This window comes from Hibiscus syriacus, unplaced genomic scaffold, assembly GCF_006381635.1.
Source record: "Hibiscus syriacus cultivar Baekdansim isolate YM2019G1 unplaced genomic scaffold, ASM638163v2 tig00110020_pilon, whole genome shotgun sequence".
Taxonomy (NCBI): domain Eukaryota; kingdom Viridiplantae; phylum Streptophyta; class Magnoliopsida; order Malvales; family Malvaceae; genus Hibiscus; species Hibiscus syriacus.
The window spans coordinates 3,139,973-3,158,058 of NW_024062568.1; the positions used below are offsets into that span (position 1 = coordinate 3,139,973).

The 18,086-nt window shown below is 33.9% G+C and overlaps 1 protein-coding gene, 1 non-coding gene and 1 pseudogene across 2 annotated transcripts; 1 reads left to right on the forward strand and 2 right to left on the reverse strand.

Moving 5' to 3' along the window:
- Positions 1-1,593: 1,593 nt before the first annotated feature.
- On the reverse strand, positions 1,594-1,665 carry TRNAM-CAU. The gene has a single exon. It is a non-coding gene; the product is annotated as a tRNA-Met (tRNA).
- Positions 1,666-4,128: 2,463 nt separating this feature from the next.
- On the reverse strand, positions 4,129-6,073 carry LOC120213046 (16 kDa phloem protein 1-like). The gene is made up of 3 exons (XM_039211191.1): positions 5,894-6,073; positions 4,453-4,591; positions 4,129-4,340 (listed from the first exon to the last, which is right to left on the reverse strand). Exons 1-3 carry the CDS (start codon positions 5,958-5,960, stop codon positions 4,166-4,168), a joined length of 381 nt encoding a protein of 126 aa, XP_039067122.1. The 5' UTR covers positions 5,961-6,073; the 3' UTR covers positions 4,129-4,165.
- Positions 6,074-15,743: 9,670 nt separating this feature from the next.
- On the forward strand, positions 15,744-15,840 carry LOC120213455 (annotated as a pseudogene).
- The last annotated feature ends 2,246 nt before the right edge of the window (positions 15,841-18,086 follow it).

Sequence of the window (18,086 nt, forward strand, 5' to 3'; positions counted from 1 at the left end):
CAAACAGATGGAGCAATCTTATATAAACAACATATTTTTGAAATAAATATGGAGAAACATTGAGATATAAGAGCAAGACTTACTGAATTATTATTGGCTGGCCTTGGTTGAGTGCAACTATGCATAGTACAAGTAATCTTAAATGAAATTTGATATTCACACAACTGAAGCAGGTCCAATCATCTTCCCTGCCACTAACTAGAAATTTAACCATAAAATTTTAACATTTTCAAAATCAAACATCAAAAACTAGGAACGGAGCAAGCTTAGCAATGTGGATTGAAATTTAAGATGATTTTAGCAATAGATCTATTAGAGTTTGAAGTAAACAATAATAGTTGAGAGAATTAGAAGAAAAGGAAAGATTACCTAAGACATTGAAGCGTTGCCAAATGAGAGAGAGAGTAAAAATGGTGGGAGTGGAAATTGGGAATTACACCTACAAAAAAAAAGGGCGGTAATGGGTTTTATAAACAGAAGAGGATATCAATTTTGGTTAATTTATACTATTAGTCCTTGTATTATATGTAAGTAGCAAATTTAGATTATGTATTCCTTATACTTTCCAAGGTAAAAGGGATATCAATTGATTGCATAAACACATTGCAAACTGAAAAACCTGTTAAAGAACACTTACATGTTTCCAAAGAGAAACGAGTCCGAAGTGTAGAAATTCATACTCCAGTTCTCTAGATCTGGTAAATACACCAGACAATTTAGAATTTCTTGTGAACATCATTGTTTTTATTGCAAATCCAATTTAGAAAGAATCCAATGATTCGACTACAAAGTGAAACATACTTCACAGCTAGCATAAACCCATTAACAACTTATGATTTTACCAGTAGAAACAGAAGTAACGGGATATCAATTGATTGCATAAACACATTGCAAACTGAAAAACCTGTTAAAGAACACTTACATGTTTCCAAAGAGAAAAGAGTCCGAAGTGTAGAAATTCATACTCCAGTTCTCCAGATCTGGTAAATACACCAGACAATTTAGAATTTCTTGTGAACATCATTGTTTTTATTGCAAATCCAATTTAGAAAGAATCCAATGATTCGACTACAAAGTGAAACATACTTCACAGCTAGCATAAACCCATTAACAACTTATGATTTTACCAGTAGAAACAGAAGTAACGGGATATCAATTGATTGCATAAACACATTGCAAACTGAAAAACCTGTTAAAGAACACTTACATGTTTCCAAAGAGAAACGAGTCCGAAGTGTAGAATTCATACTTAAGTTCTCCAGATCTGGTAAATACACCAGACAATTTAGAATTTCTTGTGAAAATCATTGTTTTTATTGCAAATCCAATTTAGAAAGAATCCAATGATTTCGACTACAAAGTGAAACATACTTCACAGCTAGCATAAACCCATTAACAACTTATGATTTTACCAGTAGAAACAGAAGGATCCTTTGGTTACTTAAATTTAACTACATAAAAAAGTATAAACTAATTCAGCAATATCAATCTCAAAGCAATTAAAAAATTTTGAGGTATTCACTGTTGCAGAGAGTAAAACAGAAAAAAAAAACTCAATTTCTAAACTTAGGTGCCCAACAACTTCGGCAGAAATATCAGAGCCAGGTTTCGATCCTGGGACCTGTGGGTTATGGGCCCACCACGCTTCCGCTGCGCCACTCTGATTTGCTGTTGTGTGAACATAGCTCTAGTTTCAAGTTCATTTAAGTATCATTTCCGCAAGAAAGGGAACTCCGTGAGCACACCATGTAAAACTAATATACCCGGTCGTTTTCAGGGTCGATCTTGAAAGGATTCCACTGGATTCTCGAAGGACGTTGACAGCAGGCAGCATAAGAAGCTTGTTTTTTCGAGCATGAACAATCAGTTTGATAAATATAAGACATTGCAATAACTTTGTAATAATGTTCTCTGTAAAGATAGAAGCATCAATGAAAGTAATGGATAGGTAAGCATACCATGAAAATAGCCAAAGCAAAATCATAGGGTACGTTTTCGTTTAAACTTGAATCTTCAGTTGTATGATTATGTAGTCAATGATTTCTTTCATGGTGGCGGCTTTCCTTCCTCCTCCATGTTCTGTCAAACCTCAGGAAGTGCATACCTTTCATTTCCATTGATGCAGTGCTGACAGCCTCGAATGCAGCGTCACTGTATTCATTTCTCAACTCTTTCGACTTCTCGTTGTCTTCATCCATCATACCCTGCATAACCAAATGCCGGCCCTTAATGTTTAGGTGTGAGTAAAACAATGGCTTGATTCTTGCATTTAGAAACTGGAACAACCTTATAAGGTGAAGCAAAATTTTCATGTATTTTGTCCAGATTTTGACATGCATGTTTAGCCCATTTTAGAACAACGTGATTTAGGTGTTTGATATTCTCTGAGAAATGGTAACCGTCGGTTCAATCCACAATCCGATAATGGTTAATGCATCCCAATGCTTCCCGGATTGTCAAGCATTGCCCATGAATTCCCATACTGAAAAACCATGAAATTTTATCAAAAACCTCAATGAATCACTTCCAAAGTAGAGATATAAGGAAACTCCTAGCAGTATTCAAGGATATCAATGGATTGCATAAACACGTTACAAACTTAAAACCCTGTTAAAAACACTTCGATTATCCTCAAAGAAAAAATGGTGGATCAAATTGCAAAAGCATTAGAAAGAATGAAAGGATTCATGTACAATGTGATATGATAAGCCAAATTCCTACACAAAGCCAGAATATTTGGGCATGTCAGTTCTATACTTCACAGCAGGCATAAAACCAATCAACAACTATAATTAACTCTATAAATTGAAGGATCCGTTGGTTACTTAAAATGTTAATTCCAGCTAAATCTAATTAAATAAACAGATCAAACCCAGTAACAAATACTCTTATGCATAAAACCCATGAAGATGAACATCAAACACAGAAAAAATTTGCAAATTAATAATAATAAGTTAGTAAATAGATGGCTAGTGAAGTATTCACTGTTCGAGAGAGTTAAAACAGACCAAACCCAGAAAATATCTAAACTACAGTATGTAGTGAAAGAAACCCACGAAGATGAACATCAAACCAAACCCAGAAAAATAATTAAAAATGAACTCCAAATTCTGAAGCAAAAAATGAGAAGGAAACAGAGCTGTAAATTTTGGAAGTTAAAAAATTTGGACCATTTCTCGATTTGTGCGTGTCATCCTTGCGCATGAGCCATTTCAATGTCGCTATTTTTTTCTATATGAATGCTTATACCATACAGTTCTTTAGCCGTGCAGGATCTTTGGTTTGTTTCTAACTGAGCAGTGAACTCTGTAACAGAGGCCCATCGGATGCTCTGACTAAGCCTTTGATTATAAATGGGTCCCATTCCCACACATCAACCCGGCCTCAAGCAAGCTCAGCTGAACATTTATCCTTGAGCCATTATTAGCTTTGAAAAGAAAAGAGGTAAATCAAGGTTTAATCTTGAACTTTGTAAAGTTGTCCAATTTAGTCCCTAATTCCTTTTTTTCCTGACCAGTTCTGTTTTTTATTATGACTCCGATTGTTGACGATTTGGGTTCAAGCATATGCATAAAGCATGTTAACCACATGAGTCTCGTCAACTATAGATTGATCAACATTAGTCTTTATCACCCGCAGTTCCAGACTCGAGAGTTGTTAAAAAAAACAGTTAGATCCTCTTAGAGGCCATTGATTCAATGGGGCATGAGTCGTGGAATGGACTGCAATTTTATTAAATAAAGAATAAATACTCAAAATTATAAGAAGATTTTACGAAAATAATAGTAAACTAATAACTTAAACTGGACAAAGTGATGAAATCACAATTAAGATTACAAGCTACGTTTAAAAGATTACAAGCTAAATTGACAACAATTAAGACAACTTAAAAATTGCTTTGCCTCCAACCTCCAAACTCTCCTTTTTCTTCTTCATTTTCCTTAACCTACAATACAACAACACCCAACAAAATCAAGCTTATATTATTGCCATGGAATAATCTCGTATATTTAAAATAAAATAATAAATCAAAATAAAAATAACTCAACATTTATTTGTTTTTTCAATTACGTCCTTGATATTTTAACTTTGTCATGCCACATCACCAAAATTATTGATTGTTTTTTACAATATACCTTTCGTTTACAAACAAAAGTAATCATTTTCAAAACTCATAATTAAGATGGGAAAAGGGTTTATATACCTTTGTGGTGAAAGTAACACCGACCGTAATATCTCCACGATAACTATTTTCAGCATTAACTACACTATGTTTAGTAGGATGAATTTCAGCACTTCCTTTCTCTGCTCCAATCGCCAATAAATCCTTCACATATATTCTGCAAACATGCCGAAAATATTTCGAGTTAAAAATAATACTCGATGAACCATCGACCTATGTTTTATTTCGGATTTTTCATTTTTCTTGTAATATTCGAATGTGAACCTTACGTGGCCTGGCCAATAAAGTCGTCGGAAGAGAAGGTGTCCTTGTCCATGATTTTCAGAATGAGCTTGTAGTCACCACCTGATCCTGGATACTCCACCCTGAATGTAAATTTTTCATTCCATGATGGGTTAGACCCATCACCTGCACACAATTTAACCTTTTAGGTAATTTGTAAAAATTATTTTGATTTAATTCTTCAAATTTCTCGAATGATATATCTCGAACTGATGTTAAGACATGAGCACCAAGAAAAGAACTCTCCAATGACCCTTTAAAAATACTTAAAAAGAGAATACAAATATAGAATGACCTAAAAATATTTAGAAAGAGATTATCACATATGTAGACCGAGAGAATGTTAAAAATGGTCACGTTTCCTAAAAATTCTAAATCTCATATAATTTAGGTATTTCTTTTATATTTTCTTTTGATGATTAAAGCTTGTACTTATAATTTTTAATATGTTTTCTAAATATTTACATCGCTGACGCAAAATATTACGTCTCTTCCTGATAAACATATTAATTTTATCACGAGTACAAAAATATAATTATTTATATATATCAAATATATATTTATATTCGACACTTATTGAAATTACGGTTATACATAAATAAAGAGGTTCAAAATAAAAAATGAGGAAGGAAAAATTAATATAATAACCTCTGGCCACGCTGCTCTTGCGCTCTTAACCTTTGTATTGAATTATGACATAGGGGTCCATATCACCTACCAATCAAATACAAGAAAAATAGGGAAATAATATCTTTAGTTCAACTTTTCACACATTCAACATCATCAATCCCTAATCTTCCACCAATCATCAACGAGCATTTACATCTTGAGAAAATCTATACGGACTACCCAACGAGAATCAGATCACCAAAACAAATTTTGACGTGATAGTTTAGAGATGTTAATTAAAATTTCTATATCTTTTAGAGGTCTAATCAAATTTTTTGAAAATTGAGGAATTTAGTGAAATTCTTTGAAGAAAAAAATTGAGGGTCTAATTAATATTTTTAAATTTTTTGGGAAATTTAATGAAGAATTTTAACAATTTTGAGATGTTTAAATAAAAATAATCAAAAAATTGAGAGATGTAATTCAAATTTCTCTAAATATTTCTTGGTTACCATCCGCCTCTGCAGATCATGCTAACTCCAACATATTTTGATTCTAATTTCAAATCTATTCCATGTTAGATGATTGTATGAACTAACTGAATTAGACTCGGGATTCAACATTTCACTAACAAAAAGAAAGTAAAATCCATATATAGCCACCCAGAAATGGGTTCTCTTCCTTTTTTATCAAGCAAAGAACACTCGCATTTCAAAATCAGTCAATTTAGGCAAGAAAATGAATGAAAACAAGAGCAAGAAAAACAAAATCTGATCAATCAAAAAGAAGAAAACGAAATCAGATTCATAGATCGCATACCCAGAAAATCTGTATCATCGAGGCCTTTAGCGCTAACCAAGAACACTTCCAATATTCCAGATGCCATCCTTGAATCGGATCCTTTCTTCTTTTTCTCTCGGAGATTCTTTGAATGAAAATTGTTTGGACACTTTGGATTCTTTTGATTCTTTATACGGAAGAAATGAAAGGACTTGGCATGGTGACTTTGATAGGTTGGCAGGCACGACTGACCAGCTTCAACTTTATAAATGAATGGCTGTTGCGGAATACGGCTATCGGATAGAGCAAAATCGCAACTGATAATTTGAGAAAATAAAAATGAAGATAAAAGAGACACAAAATTTACGTGGAAACCCCCTAAAATATTTAGGGTAAAAACTACGGGCAACGGTAGAAGAATTTCACTATGAGAAAATAGGAATTACAACCTCTCTCGATCTACCAAGGAGAAAACAATGATAATTATCTCTAGATAAAAAGGAGAAAACAACTCTCAAGAAACTCTCTAAAATCTCTCTAGTATTGGAAGAAAGCTAGAATGCTTTGGGATGATTTTGAAGCTAAATGAGCTAGGGTATTTATAGTTGAAAACTAAGGACTAATTTGTAAATACTCTAAAGTTTAATGACTAAATTTTGATTTAGCCATTGTCCAAAAAATCAACAAAACAACTCATTTTTTTCGGTGCATTTAATATGCACCTTTCGGTGCTTAGTCAACAATCTCCTACTTGAAGATTTGATTGGAACAATCATATCTTCACACCATTCTTTCTACCTTGTACCATCATGTTGCTTACGTCTCTGACAGGCCACAAGAGGATCGACACCAAGTAAATTTATCGGTATTGATCGTCTTCGTCATGAAATATGCTATGTTGTCTTTGGTATAAATCTTCTGCATATCTACCGTCCCTTCTTCCACCTTTTCACGAATGAAATGGTATTGAACTCGTATGTGCTTTGTCCTTGAATGAAATGCTGGATTCCTTGCTAGATGCAAGGCGCTTTGACTGTCACAAAACAGAGAAACATACTCTTGATTGTGCCCAAGCTCCTCCAATAGCATCTTCAACCAAATTGCTTCTTTACTGGCTTGTGTAGCTGCTACATATTCTGCCTCTGTTGTGGACGTAGCCACGACTGACTGCAATTTTGAAACCCAAATTACAGCTCCACCAGCAATTTTAAACACATATCCTGTAGTAGATTTACTTTTATCCAAATCCCCTGCATAGTCAGAATTTACATAACCATTGATTAGTAAGTTTGATCCTCCGTAAAATAATGCAACATTTGAGGTCCCTTTGATGTATCTCAGGATCCTCTTCACTGTATTCCAATGCTCTTTGCCTGGATTCGCCATGTACCGACTAACCACTCCCACTGCTTGTGCAATGTCTGGTCTTGTGCATATCATAGCGAACATTAAACTTCCCACTGCTGATGCATACGGTACTCGAGATATCTCCATCATCTCTTCTTCACTGCTAGGACTCATACTGGAGGATAATTTGAAGTTAATAGGAAGAGGGGTAGAAATTGGCTTACAATCTTGCATGCTGAATCGTGACAAGATATTCTTCAAGTAATTCTTTTGTGAAAGCCAAATCTTCCTATTACTTCTGTCTCGGTGAATTTGCATCCCTAGAATCTTGTTTGCTGATCCCAAGTCCTTCATTTCAAATTCCCTAGCTAGTTGTGCCTTCAATTCTTCAATATGATCTTTGTTGGGTCCTGCAACCAACATGTCATCCACATACAACAGCAATATAACAAAATCGTTATCACCAGACCTCTTAAAATAAGCACAAGGGTCTGCATTAAGTCTGTTGTATCCAAGGCACATAATGAAGGAATCAAATCTCTTATACCAACACCTCGGCGCCTGCTTTAGACCGTACAGAGATTTGTTCAACCTGCAAACCAAGTTCTTCTTTTCTTTTTCTTCAAATCCTTCAGGCTGGAGCATGTAAATCTCTTCTTCAAGATTTCCATGAAGAAAAGTTGTTTTAACATCTAGTTGCTCTAGATGTAAGTTCAATGTAGCACATATTGCCAAAACTACTTGAACTGTTGTTAGTCGAACCACAGGAGAAAATATTTCATTGAAATCAATACCTTCTTTTTGAGCATATCCTTTTACCACCAATCTTGCACGATACCTCTCAACTTGATCGTCACCATTTCGCTTGATTTTGAAGACCCATTTGTTACCAATTGGCTTCCTTCCTTGTGGTAGTGGCACAAGGTGCCATGTATTATTTTTATGAAGGGCTTCGATTTCCTCTTGCATCGCCATCATCCATAGTGAAGCATCTGAGTTGTTTATTACCTCTTGGTATGTTGATGGCTCACCGTCCTCTGTTAAAAGGCAGTATGCAATATTACCTTCTATAACATAATCTGAGTGCCAATTGGGACGTCTTCTCACATGATCTGATTGACGAGTTGTTGGAGTTTCAGAACTCTCTGGTTCTTGTTCATCATGTGCTGGTTCTGCTTCAGAAGAATCTCCTTGTTCAACCTCCTTTTCCACATGTATATGTGTAGTCTCTGACTTTTCAGTGCTATCATCGTCTTCTTTTCTTTGTAGCTTATCTTCTATAAAGATAACATCCCTGCTAATGATCACTTTACGGGCAGTGGGATCCCACAAGCGATACCCCTTGACTCCATCAGCATACCCCAAGAATTTGCATTTCCTGGATTTTGGATCCAGCTTTGAGATTTCTTGGGAGTTGTACATCACGTACACAATACTTCCAAATACATGGAGGTTTGAATAATCAGCTGGTTTACCAGTCCACATCTCCATTGGTGTCTTCATCTCTATTGCAGTTGTTGGAGCTCGATTCACCAAATAACAGGCGGTATTGACTGCTTCTGCCCAGAATGATTTTTCTAGGCCTGCATCCCTCAACATTGCTCGTGTTCTTTCTAACAAGGTTCTATTCATCCGCTCTGCCACTCCATTTTGTTGAGGAGTGTTCGCCACTGTGAGCTGTCTTTTGATGCCTTCTCTCTTGCAAAAGTCATCAAATTCTTCGCTTGTGTATTCTCCTCCATTATCTGTTCTGAAACACTTGATCTTATTTCCATAATCAAGTTCCACTCGCGCTTTGAAGTTTTTGAAAGTTGCAAACACATCTGACTTCTTCTTAATAGGGTACACCCAATATCTCCTGGAGTAGTCATCAATAAATGAGACAAAGTATTTTGCTCCGCCTAGGGATGTGACCGGTGCTTGCCATACGTCAGAGTGAACTAATTCTAGAACACTTTTTGTAACATCCTAAGTAACGGGTTAGTGACTAAATTGTAAAAATTCAGAATTTGGTGATTAAAGTAGAATAAATATATATAGTTTAAAAATAATTGTTAGTAAATATGAAATGAATTTAAGGACAAAATGGTCATTTGCAAGGAAAAATAATAATTAAAAATTTTAAGGGGTTATATTATAACCCACGTGGGGCATTAGTAGGAAACAAATGTTTCCAGAATCCTCTCATCTCTTCTTCCTTCTTTCTTATATTCACTCTTCTCTTCTTCCAAACGTGAAGACCAAGTTTAAGGTAAGAATCTGAACCTTGGTAGTTTCTTTGATTTTTAGATTGGAAATGGAAGTTTGGATGTTATATAAGCTAAAGGAAAGCTTATATGACATTAAGACAACAAGATAAGTGTTTTAGGTATAGATTTGGAAAATGAGTTTTTAGATGAAATTTTGATATGGATGAGTTTTTGAAGTTTGAATAAGATTTTTGACTTGTCAATAAGTTAATTAAGAAGTATGAGGTGATAGAATTAAAATTAGAACAAGTTGGAATTTGGGATAGATTCTTAAATTCTACATAGAGAATTAGATTTCTAAGTTTTAGAAGTATTTAATGGATAATAATTAGTTTAAGTAAGAGTATGCAAGTTAGGAAATAAGAAAGGGGATGATATATGAAGTATTAAGCTGAAAAGAGTGGATTTTCGGGCATAAAAGAGGATTATGGGCAGAGTGCATCGATGCACATTCATAGTGCATCGATGCATAAAGTTTAAAACCCATAAATTATTTGAAGGTGTATCGATGCATTGGTAATGCATCGATGCACTCTTTTAAAATAGAAACATCGAATGCAATTAGTGCATCGATGCATAAGTCATGCATCGATGCATCCTAGTAATAATACAACATCGAATGCATTTTATGCACCGATGCATCAGTAGTGCATCGATGCATACCTTCTGAAATTGGCTTTTCTCTGAGTCTAAGGAATGATAGTTTAGAATATATTAATTAGTATACTGATAAGTATCATTGAATTACTATGTAGATATCGAGCCTAAACGAGTTCTGGAACAATCTACAAGTAGGATCGATCGAGGAAAAGGCAAAGAAATATAGGTGAGTGCATATGCATAGCATAATTATAGAAATATACTCCATTCTAGACTTATGATAAGTCTAGATTTTATATCTTGGTACATGAGCATATTCTGTATTATGAGACATGACATGAGTTCATATAAAATGCATTATATGACATGAATATGTGGGAAAAGTTATGAGCTATGTGAAAAGGTAATAATTTACATGTCTACGCGATATAGACTACATGAAATGTAAAAGCCCATGTTATGTAGATGAGAACTATAGGTATAGTTGGCATGCCAAGGGTAGAGGGTCTACGCGGTCCTTCAGGACAATATTCTACGCGGTCCTTCGAGATATATATATATATTCTTTGGAACATGTGTGAAGTCTGGTGAGACACATATGTGATCCCTAGCATATGTATATGATTCTTAAGGAATTCTATGTGGTCCTTATGGACATTATTATATGGCACTACGGTGCAATTCTACGCGGCACTTCGGTGCATTTATACGAGCTGTGGTGACAGCATAGTGCACAACCTCACATTACTCAGATACCTTAGGTTCTCAATATAATATCATGGGCCAATAAACTTATTAATACAAATTCATGAATGTTAAAGTCATACGCTTACAGGTATGGATATTGATGATGTAGACTACATTGATTAAGTACATGTTTGCATCTCATTTCATATGATTATGACATTTTCATTACATTGCCTTGTTATTATTATTACATTGCCTCACTAAGTCGATGACTTAGCGTGTGAGTGTTTCACACGTAGGATCCGAGAAAGTAGACGAGACAGGTGAAGCAGCTTGACAGCATTACTCCTGCAACCACCAGATCAGAAGCAACTTAATCAGTAGGTCATTTTGTTATGTAAATGGCAGTTGGCATGTAATTAAAGGGTTAAGTTGTGTATGCTCTGAATATTTTGGTAAACTTATATTACAATATGTATATTATTGTATTTTCTAAATATAAGTTCAAATATTTTGCTATTATTTGTTAAGAGTTGTGTTTTAAAAGTCAATGTAGTATCTCTGACTCATATCTGGGTCGGGTACGAGTTGGGGGTGTTACACTTTTGCCTCTAGAATTTGATGTGTTGAATTTCAACCGGTGTTGCTTATTTGTTATACAATGCTCACACAAAGGAAGTGATACCTTTGTTAAGCTGGGAAGTAGCTTTTGCTCCACAAGGACTTTCATTCCTTGTTCTGACATGTGTCCAAGTTTCTTATGCCATAGCATTGCAGAATCTGAACTACATGAGGCAACAGAGGCTTCTGCTTCTAGCAAAGTCTCTCCCTTCAGCATGTACAAGTTTGCAGCTATCTTTTCGCCTTTCAGCACCACAAGCGCTCTACGGAACACCTTCATGATTCCTTTTTGTGTTTCAATCTTGCTTGCATTATTATCCAACAATTCGTAGGATAATAAATTTTTCTTCAGGCCTTTCACGTGCTGCACATCTCGAACAACTTTAATTGTTCCGTCATACATATTCAATTTGATGGTTCCCACGCCAACGATCTCTAAGGCATGATCATTGCAACTATAAACAGATCCTCCTGAGACAGGTTCATAATGATGGAACCATTCTCTTCTTGAGGTCATGTGATATGTTGCTCCCGAATCAATGAGCCATATATCTGCAAATTGTTTTCTTCCTTCTACGGTGGTTACTGCTTCACAGCATAGAGCATCTCAATCATCTGAAGTGTTTGCGGTATTGCCTTGTGGATTGGAGTTTTTATTTAGACTCCAACAATCCTTCTTCAAGTGACCCTTCTTTCTACAGTTGTAACACTTTAAATTCTTCTTGCTCCTCGACTTCGATCTACCATGTTTGTGACTGCTGCTTTGGCCACGTTCTGTTGATCTTCCTCTCATCGTTGTCAACGCTTCTGCTTGTTGCAGATTTACTTGTCTATCTTCCTTATTCTTGCGCCGATTTTCTTCTTGTAGAACAGCAGCTGCAACATCATCGAAGACTAAACTGGTGACATTACTGTTTGTCAAGTTGATGATGAGTTGATCGTATGAATCCGGTAGACTTTGAAGTAGAAGTTCAGCACGTTCTTGTTCTCCTATTTTACAACTTAAGGATGTAAGCTGAGAAAATAAGGTGTTCAGTGTATTTAAGTGCTCCGTCACTGAAGTAGATTATGGCATACGGAGAGTATACAATTTCCTTTTAAGGAAAATTTTATTGTGCAGCGATGTGGCCTCGTACAATTTGGTGAGATGATCCCATATCTCCTTAGCTGTCTTCTTCTCCTCGATGCTTGACAATACTTCATCTGCTAATGCTAGATGAAAGTTTGCCATAGCATTCCCGTCCATCTCGTTCCATTTGATGTCATCTGCAAAATCCACCGGCCTTTCACTGATAGCCGCTAGACACCCGTCTTTCCTCATGATGGCCTTCATTTTCAATTTCCACAATGAGAAATTTCTCCCATTGAATTTTTCAATATCAAATTTCGTTGCCATAGCTTCTTTTACGGATAGCTCTCACTATTTCACTATCATGAATAGTTCTCTGAAACCTTCAAAGAATGGGTAATACCTTCTTACTTTCTTATGTTGGAGGATCCACCTTTTGGTGGCAACCACAAAGACAATAAGCAGATATTACACACTCTAATCTAGCTCTGAATTGTTGCGGAAGACGGCTATCGGATAGAGCAAAATCGCAACTGATAATTTGAGAAAATAAAAATGAATATAAAAGAGACACAAAATTTACGTGGAAAACCCCTAAAATATTTAGGGTAAAAACCACGGGCAACGGTAGAAGAATTTCACTATGAGAAAATATGAATTACAACCTCTCTCGATCTACCAAGGAGAAAACAATGATAATTCTCTCTAGATAAAAAGGAGAAAACAACTCTCAAGAAACTCTCTAAAATCTCTCTAGTATTGGAAGAAAGCTAGAATGCTTTGGGATGATTTTGAAGCTAAATGAGCTAGGGTATTTATAGTTGAAAACTAAAGACTAATTTGTAAATATCCTAAAGTTTAATGACTAAATTTTGATTTAGCCATTGTCAAAAAAATCAACAAAACAACTCATTTTTTTTCGGTGCATTTAATATGCACCTTTCGGTGCTTAGTCAACAATGGCTTAATATACTGTTTGGTGCTTGAGTTTATTATTTTGTTATAAATGTGGTATGTATATTTCTTAATCAATTTGGTGTTTATAATTGTTAAACATTAAATATTTGGTATCTGAATTTGTCACTTTTACAAATATAATACTTACATTTTGTTTTCTTTTAACTGACTTAATACCTAAAAATTTTCAGACATTACACCAATATCAAATGTGTAATGGCTGAAAAATATAAATATGAATGTATATATTAAAAATAAATTATTAATTTTTATATAATTTTAAAAATATTTGTTAAAAATTATTGTTTAAAATATTAAAAACAATAAAATTATAATTATAATTATAATTATAATTGACAGGCTCAATAAAATATTATCTATTAATTTAATGTATCACATCATTTCCGATAATTAATGATATGGTAATCATTCATAACTGAATCCACAGTTGCATGATCATTTTATTTCATTAATTTTATTTTAAAAATATAACAAGTTGCCATGGAATAGGTTTGGCAGCCCACTATTTTGATTCAGTTTTCTTTATTGACAAGTCGATATCTGAATATATTAATCCATATAATTTATATAATAATGAAAATAATAATATTCAATTTAAAAACAAATAATATATTTTTATTTGAAGTGGGTTGCCAACCTATCAAATTTTTCATGACAACTTGTTACATTATGGTTCTATATGAAGAATTGGAAGAATATTCGTTTTAAAAATAATAATTGGAATAATCAAAGGATTCTATGTGAGAAATATCTACGGATGGCTGTTGAATTTTCAAATTTAAATATACTAAAGGGATAAAAATTATAGTTTGACATAGTTTGTCTAATTATGATTTTCATATTAACATTTATTTGGTTTAATGACGAGATTGAGATTCCGAGAATTTCGAAATCTCATATTTGATCCCAACTATGTATAAATTATATGTTTTCTCTTTAAGCTTATTCTAATTAAATCCGTTATGTTTGATTGTTGTTTAAATTTATCATTTCATCATGTATGGCCGCTGATAAACCCATTGTTGTTTAAATTAACTATGAATTTTTTATTAAAATTTAAGGTCAATTTATAATTTTATTATGTTAAGTCGGGGTTAGATCAAGTTAAATTATATTGAAATTAAAAACGAATCGGGATCACATGTAAACTCTTAAATTTTAAGTTAAGATTAAAAAAAAACTCTTAAATTTTAAGTTAAGATTAAAAAAAACTCTTAAATTTTAAATTAAGATCAGAACGGCCAAAATATTATTGCATCTATTTGTCATCCCTAAAAATGATCTAATTCTCATTTGTATATATTTTCCCAAGATGTAAGTTCTCATTGTTGATAGTTTGAAGGTTGGAGAATGATGATTGAATGTGTAAAGTTGAACTAAAGATACTTATTTCTTAATTAAGTAGACAAGTTTGGAACATATGAATAGTTAGATGACTATTTTGTAACTTTTAATAGTTGAGTGACTCAACAAAGTAACACCATATAGTTGAAGTATCAGTTTGTAACTTTTAATAGTCGAGAGATTCAACAAAACAACATTATATAATCGGGACCATTTGTGTACTTTACCCTTAATTTTAATTAACCATTTAAACGTTGTTCTTCAAGAAGGGAAAAATAAATTAATGAATAAGAAAGGGACTATTGCATTGGATTATATGAAACTTTCTGGTGAAATAATACATGGGGGATTAGTTTAGTTAGAGACGGCTTAAATTACAGGAAGTCTTGACCAGGACGGAGTTATGTGTAATATTGGAGGGGTTATGATCTCTCAATTTTTTTAGATTTTAATTGTTTTGTAAGTTGTTTTAGTTTAAAATTAGATAAATTAAGTATTTTTTTCTCTTATTTTTTAGATTCAATTATTCTCTAGTCTTACTTCATTTTAATTAAATAGTAACTTTCAATTTTTTGGTACAATTATTTTTTAGATCCTCTTAATTTGAAACTAGGAAAATTAAACTTTGTTTATTATTTTCTTGATTTAAATACTTTTTAGGGATTAAATTCATAAATGAAACTTAGAAGAGTTGTTAAGCTTCGAGGCTAATGTAAATCAGAAAAAAAATGAATTAGGGACTAAATTAGATAACTTTACAAAGTTCAAGATTAAACCTTGATTTACCCCTTTCTTTTCAAAGCTAAAAGGATGGATAAGTGGTCAGCTGAGCTTATTTGGGGCCGGTTGACGTGTCAGACTGGGACCTATTCATAATCAAAGGCTTAGTCAGCATCCGATGGGCCTCTGTTGCATAGTTCAATGCTCAGTTAGAAAAGAACCAAATACAGTATCGTATGAGCGTTCATATACAGACAATAGCGACTTAAAACTTGTCCCTTCGAGAACATCCGATAAAATTGGAATTATACAGAGAACATGGCCCCTGCTCAAGGATGACACGCACAAATCGATAAATAATCCAAAGTTTTTCCCTTCCAAAATTTACAGCTCTTTTTCTTCTCAGTTTTTGCTTCAGAATTTGGATTTTTTTAATTATTTTTCTGGGTTTGGTTTGATGTTCATCTTCATGGGTTTCTTTCACTCCATACTGTAGTTTAGATATTTTCTGGGTTTGGTCTGGTTTTAACTCTCTCGAACAGTGATACCTCAATAGCCATCTATTCGCTTGCTTGCTTGCTTGCTTGCTTATTATTATTATTATTATTATTATTGTGCAAACTTTTCTGGGTTTGATGTTCATCTTCATGGGTTTTGTGTACTTAAGATTGCAACTTAGAGGTTTTGTTACTGGGTTTAGTCTGTTTATTTAATTAGATTTTGCTGCAATTAACATTTTAAGTAACCAGCGGATTCTTCAATTTCTAGAGTTAATTACAGAAGTTGTTGATTGGTTTATGCTTGCTGTTAAGTATGAAATTCTCATGCCCAACTATTCTGGCTTTCTGTAGGAATTTGACTTACCATTGATCTCATTTCACTCTGTAGATGAATCCTTTCATTCTTTCTAAAGCTTTTGTGTAGGAATTTAACTTACCATTGATCTCATTTCACTTTGTAGACGAATCCTTTCATTCTTTCCAAAGCTTTTGCAATTTGACCTACCGTTTTTTCTTTGAGGATAATCGAAGTGTTTTTAACAGGGTTTTAAGTTTGCAATGTGTTTATGCAATCCATTGATATCCTTGAATACTGCTATGGGTTTTCTCATATCTGTACTTTGGAAGTGATTCATTGAGGTTTTTGATCAAATTTCATGGTTTCTCAGCATGGAATTCTTGGGCAATGCTTGACAATCCAGGAAGCATTGGGTGGAATCTTTCATCATAACTTTCGCTCAAACACACTCCTACAGAGTAGGGTTAGAATGATCACACGACAAAACTTGCATTAGCCATTATCGATAGTGGATTGAACCGTCCAGACAGTTCCTGTTCTCAAAGAGTATCAAAGACCTAAATCATGTAGTTCTACCATGTGCTAAACGTTCATGTCAAAATCTGGACTAGAAACATGACAAATTAGCTTCACCTTAATCCTTATAAGGTTGTTCCAGTTTCTAAATGCAATAATCAACCCATTTTTTTACTCAAACCTAAACATTAGGGGCTGACATTTGGTTATGCAAGGTATGATGGATGAAGACAATGAGAAGCCGAAAGAGTCGAGAAATGAATACAGTGATGTTTCATTTGAGGCTGTCATAACTGCATTGATATTGATGTAAATGAACGGATATAATGAAAATGGAAGGTATGTAGTTCCTGAGGTTTGGCAGAACATAAAGGAGGAAGGAAAGCCACCACCATGAAAGAAATCATTGACTACATAATCATACAATTGAAGATTCCCAAGGTTAAACGAAAACGTTGCCTATGATTTTGCTTTGGCTATTTTCATGGTATGCTTACCTATCCATTACATTCATTGATGCTTCTCCCTTTACTGAGAACATTACTACAAAGTTATTGCAATGTCTAATATTTATCAAAGTGGTTGTTCATGCTCGAAAAAACAAGCTGTTGCTGTCAACTTCGTTTAAGAATCCTTTCAAGATCGACCCTGAAAACGACCGAGTAAATTATCTTTTCACAGTGCACTCATGTATCATATGTTCAACATTATTTGTTCCACCTTATGTAACAAAATCATTGACTACAAAATCATACAATTGAAGATTCATAAGGTTAAACGAAAACGTACCCTATGGTTTTGCTTTGGCTATTTTCACGGTATGCTTACATATCCATTACTTTCATTGATGCTTCTCTCTTTACAGAGAGCGTTACTACAAAGTTACTGCAATGTCTGATATTTATCAAACTGGTTGTTCATGCTCCAAAAAAAACAAGCATCATATTTTCTTCATTACTTGTTCCACCCTGAAAACAACCGGATCTGTTAACTTTACTTATGTGCACTCATGCATCATATGTTCATTATTTGTTCCACCTTATATAACGAAATCTGCACATTACTGGAGTTATCTTTCTTGTGGCAATGATACTTAAATGATGCTGAAACTAGAGTTATGTTTATTTTTCAACAAATCAGAGTGGCGCAGTGAAAGTGTGGTGGGCCCATAACCCATAGATCCCAGGATTGAAACCTGGCTCTGATATATCTGTTTCAGTATTCATTTTATCATTATAATATTTTTGTAGTTTTTTTTTCATGTTCATCTTCATGGGTTTGCTTTCACTTCAGATTGAAGTTT

Coding starts and splice junctions, on each gene's coding strand:
- LOC120213046 (XM_039211191.1), bottom strand. CDS start 5,960: ATGGCATCTGGAATATTGGAAGTGTTCTTGGTTAGCGCTAAAGGCCTC. Junction 4,592..5,893: donor CGATGATACAGATTTTCTGG/GTATGCGATCTA, acceptor AATTGTGTGCAG/GTGATGGGTCTAACCCATCA. Junction 4,341..4,452: donor GACTTTATTGGCCAGGCCAC/GTAAGGTTCACA, acceptor GCATGTTTGCAG/AATATATGTGAAGGATTTAT.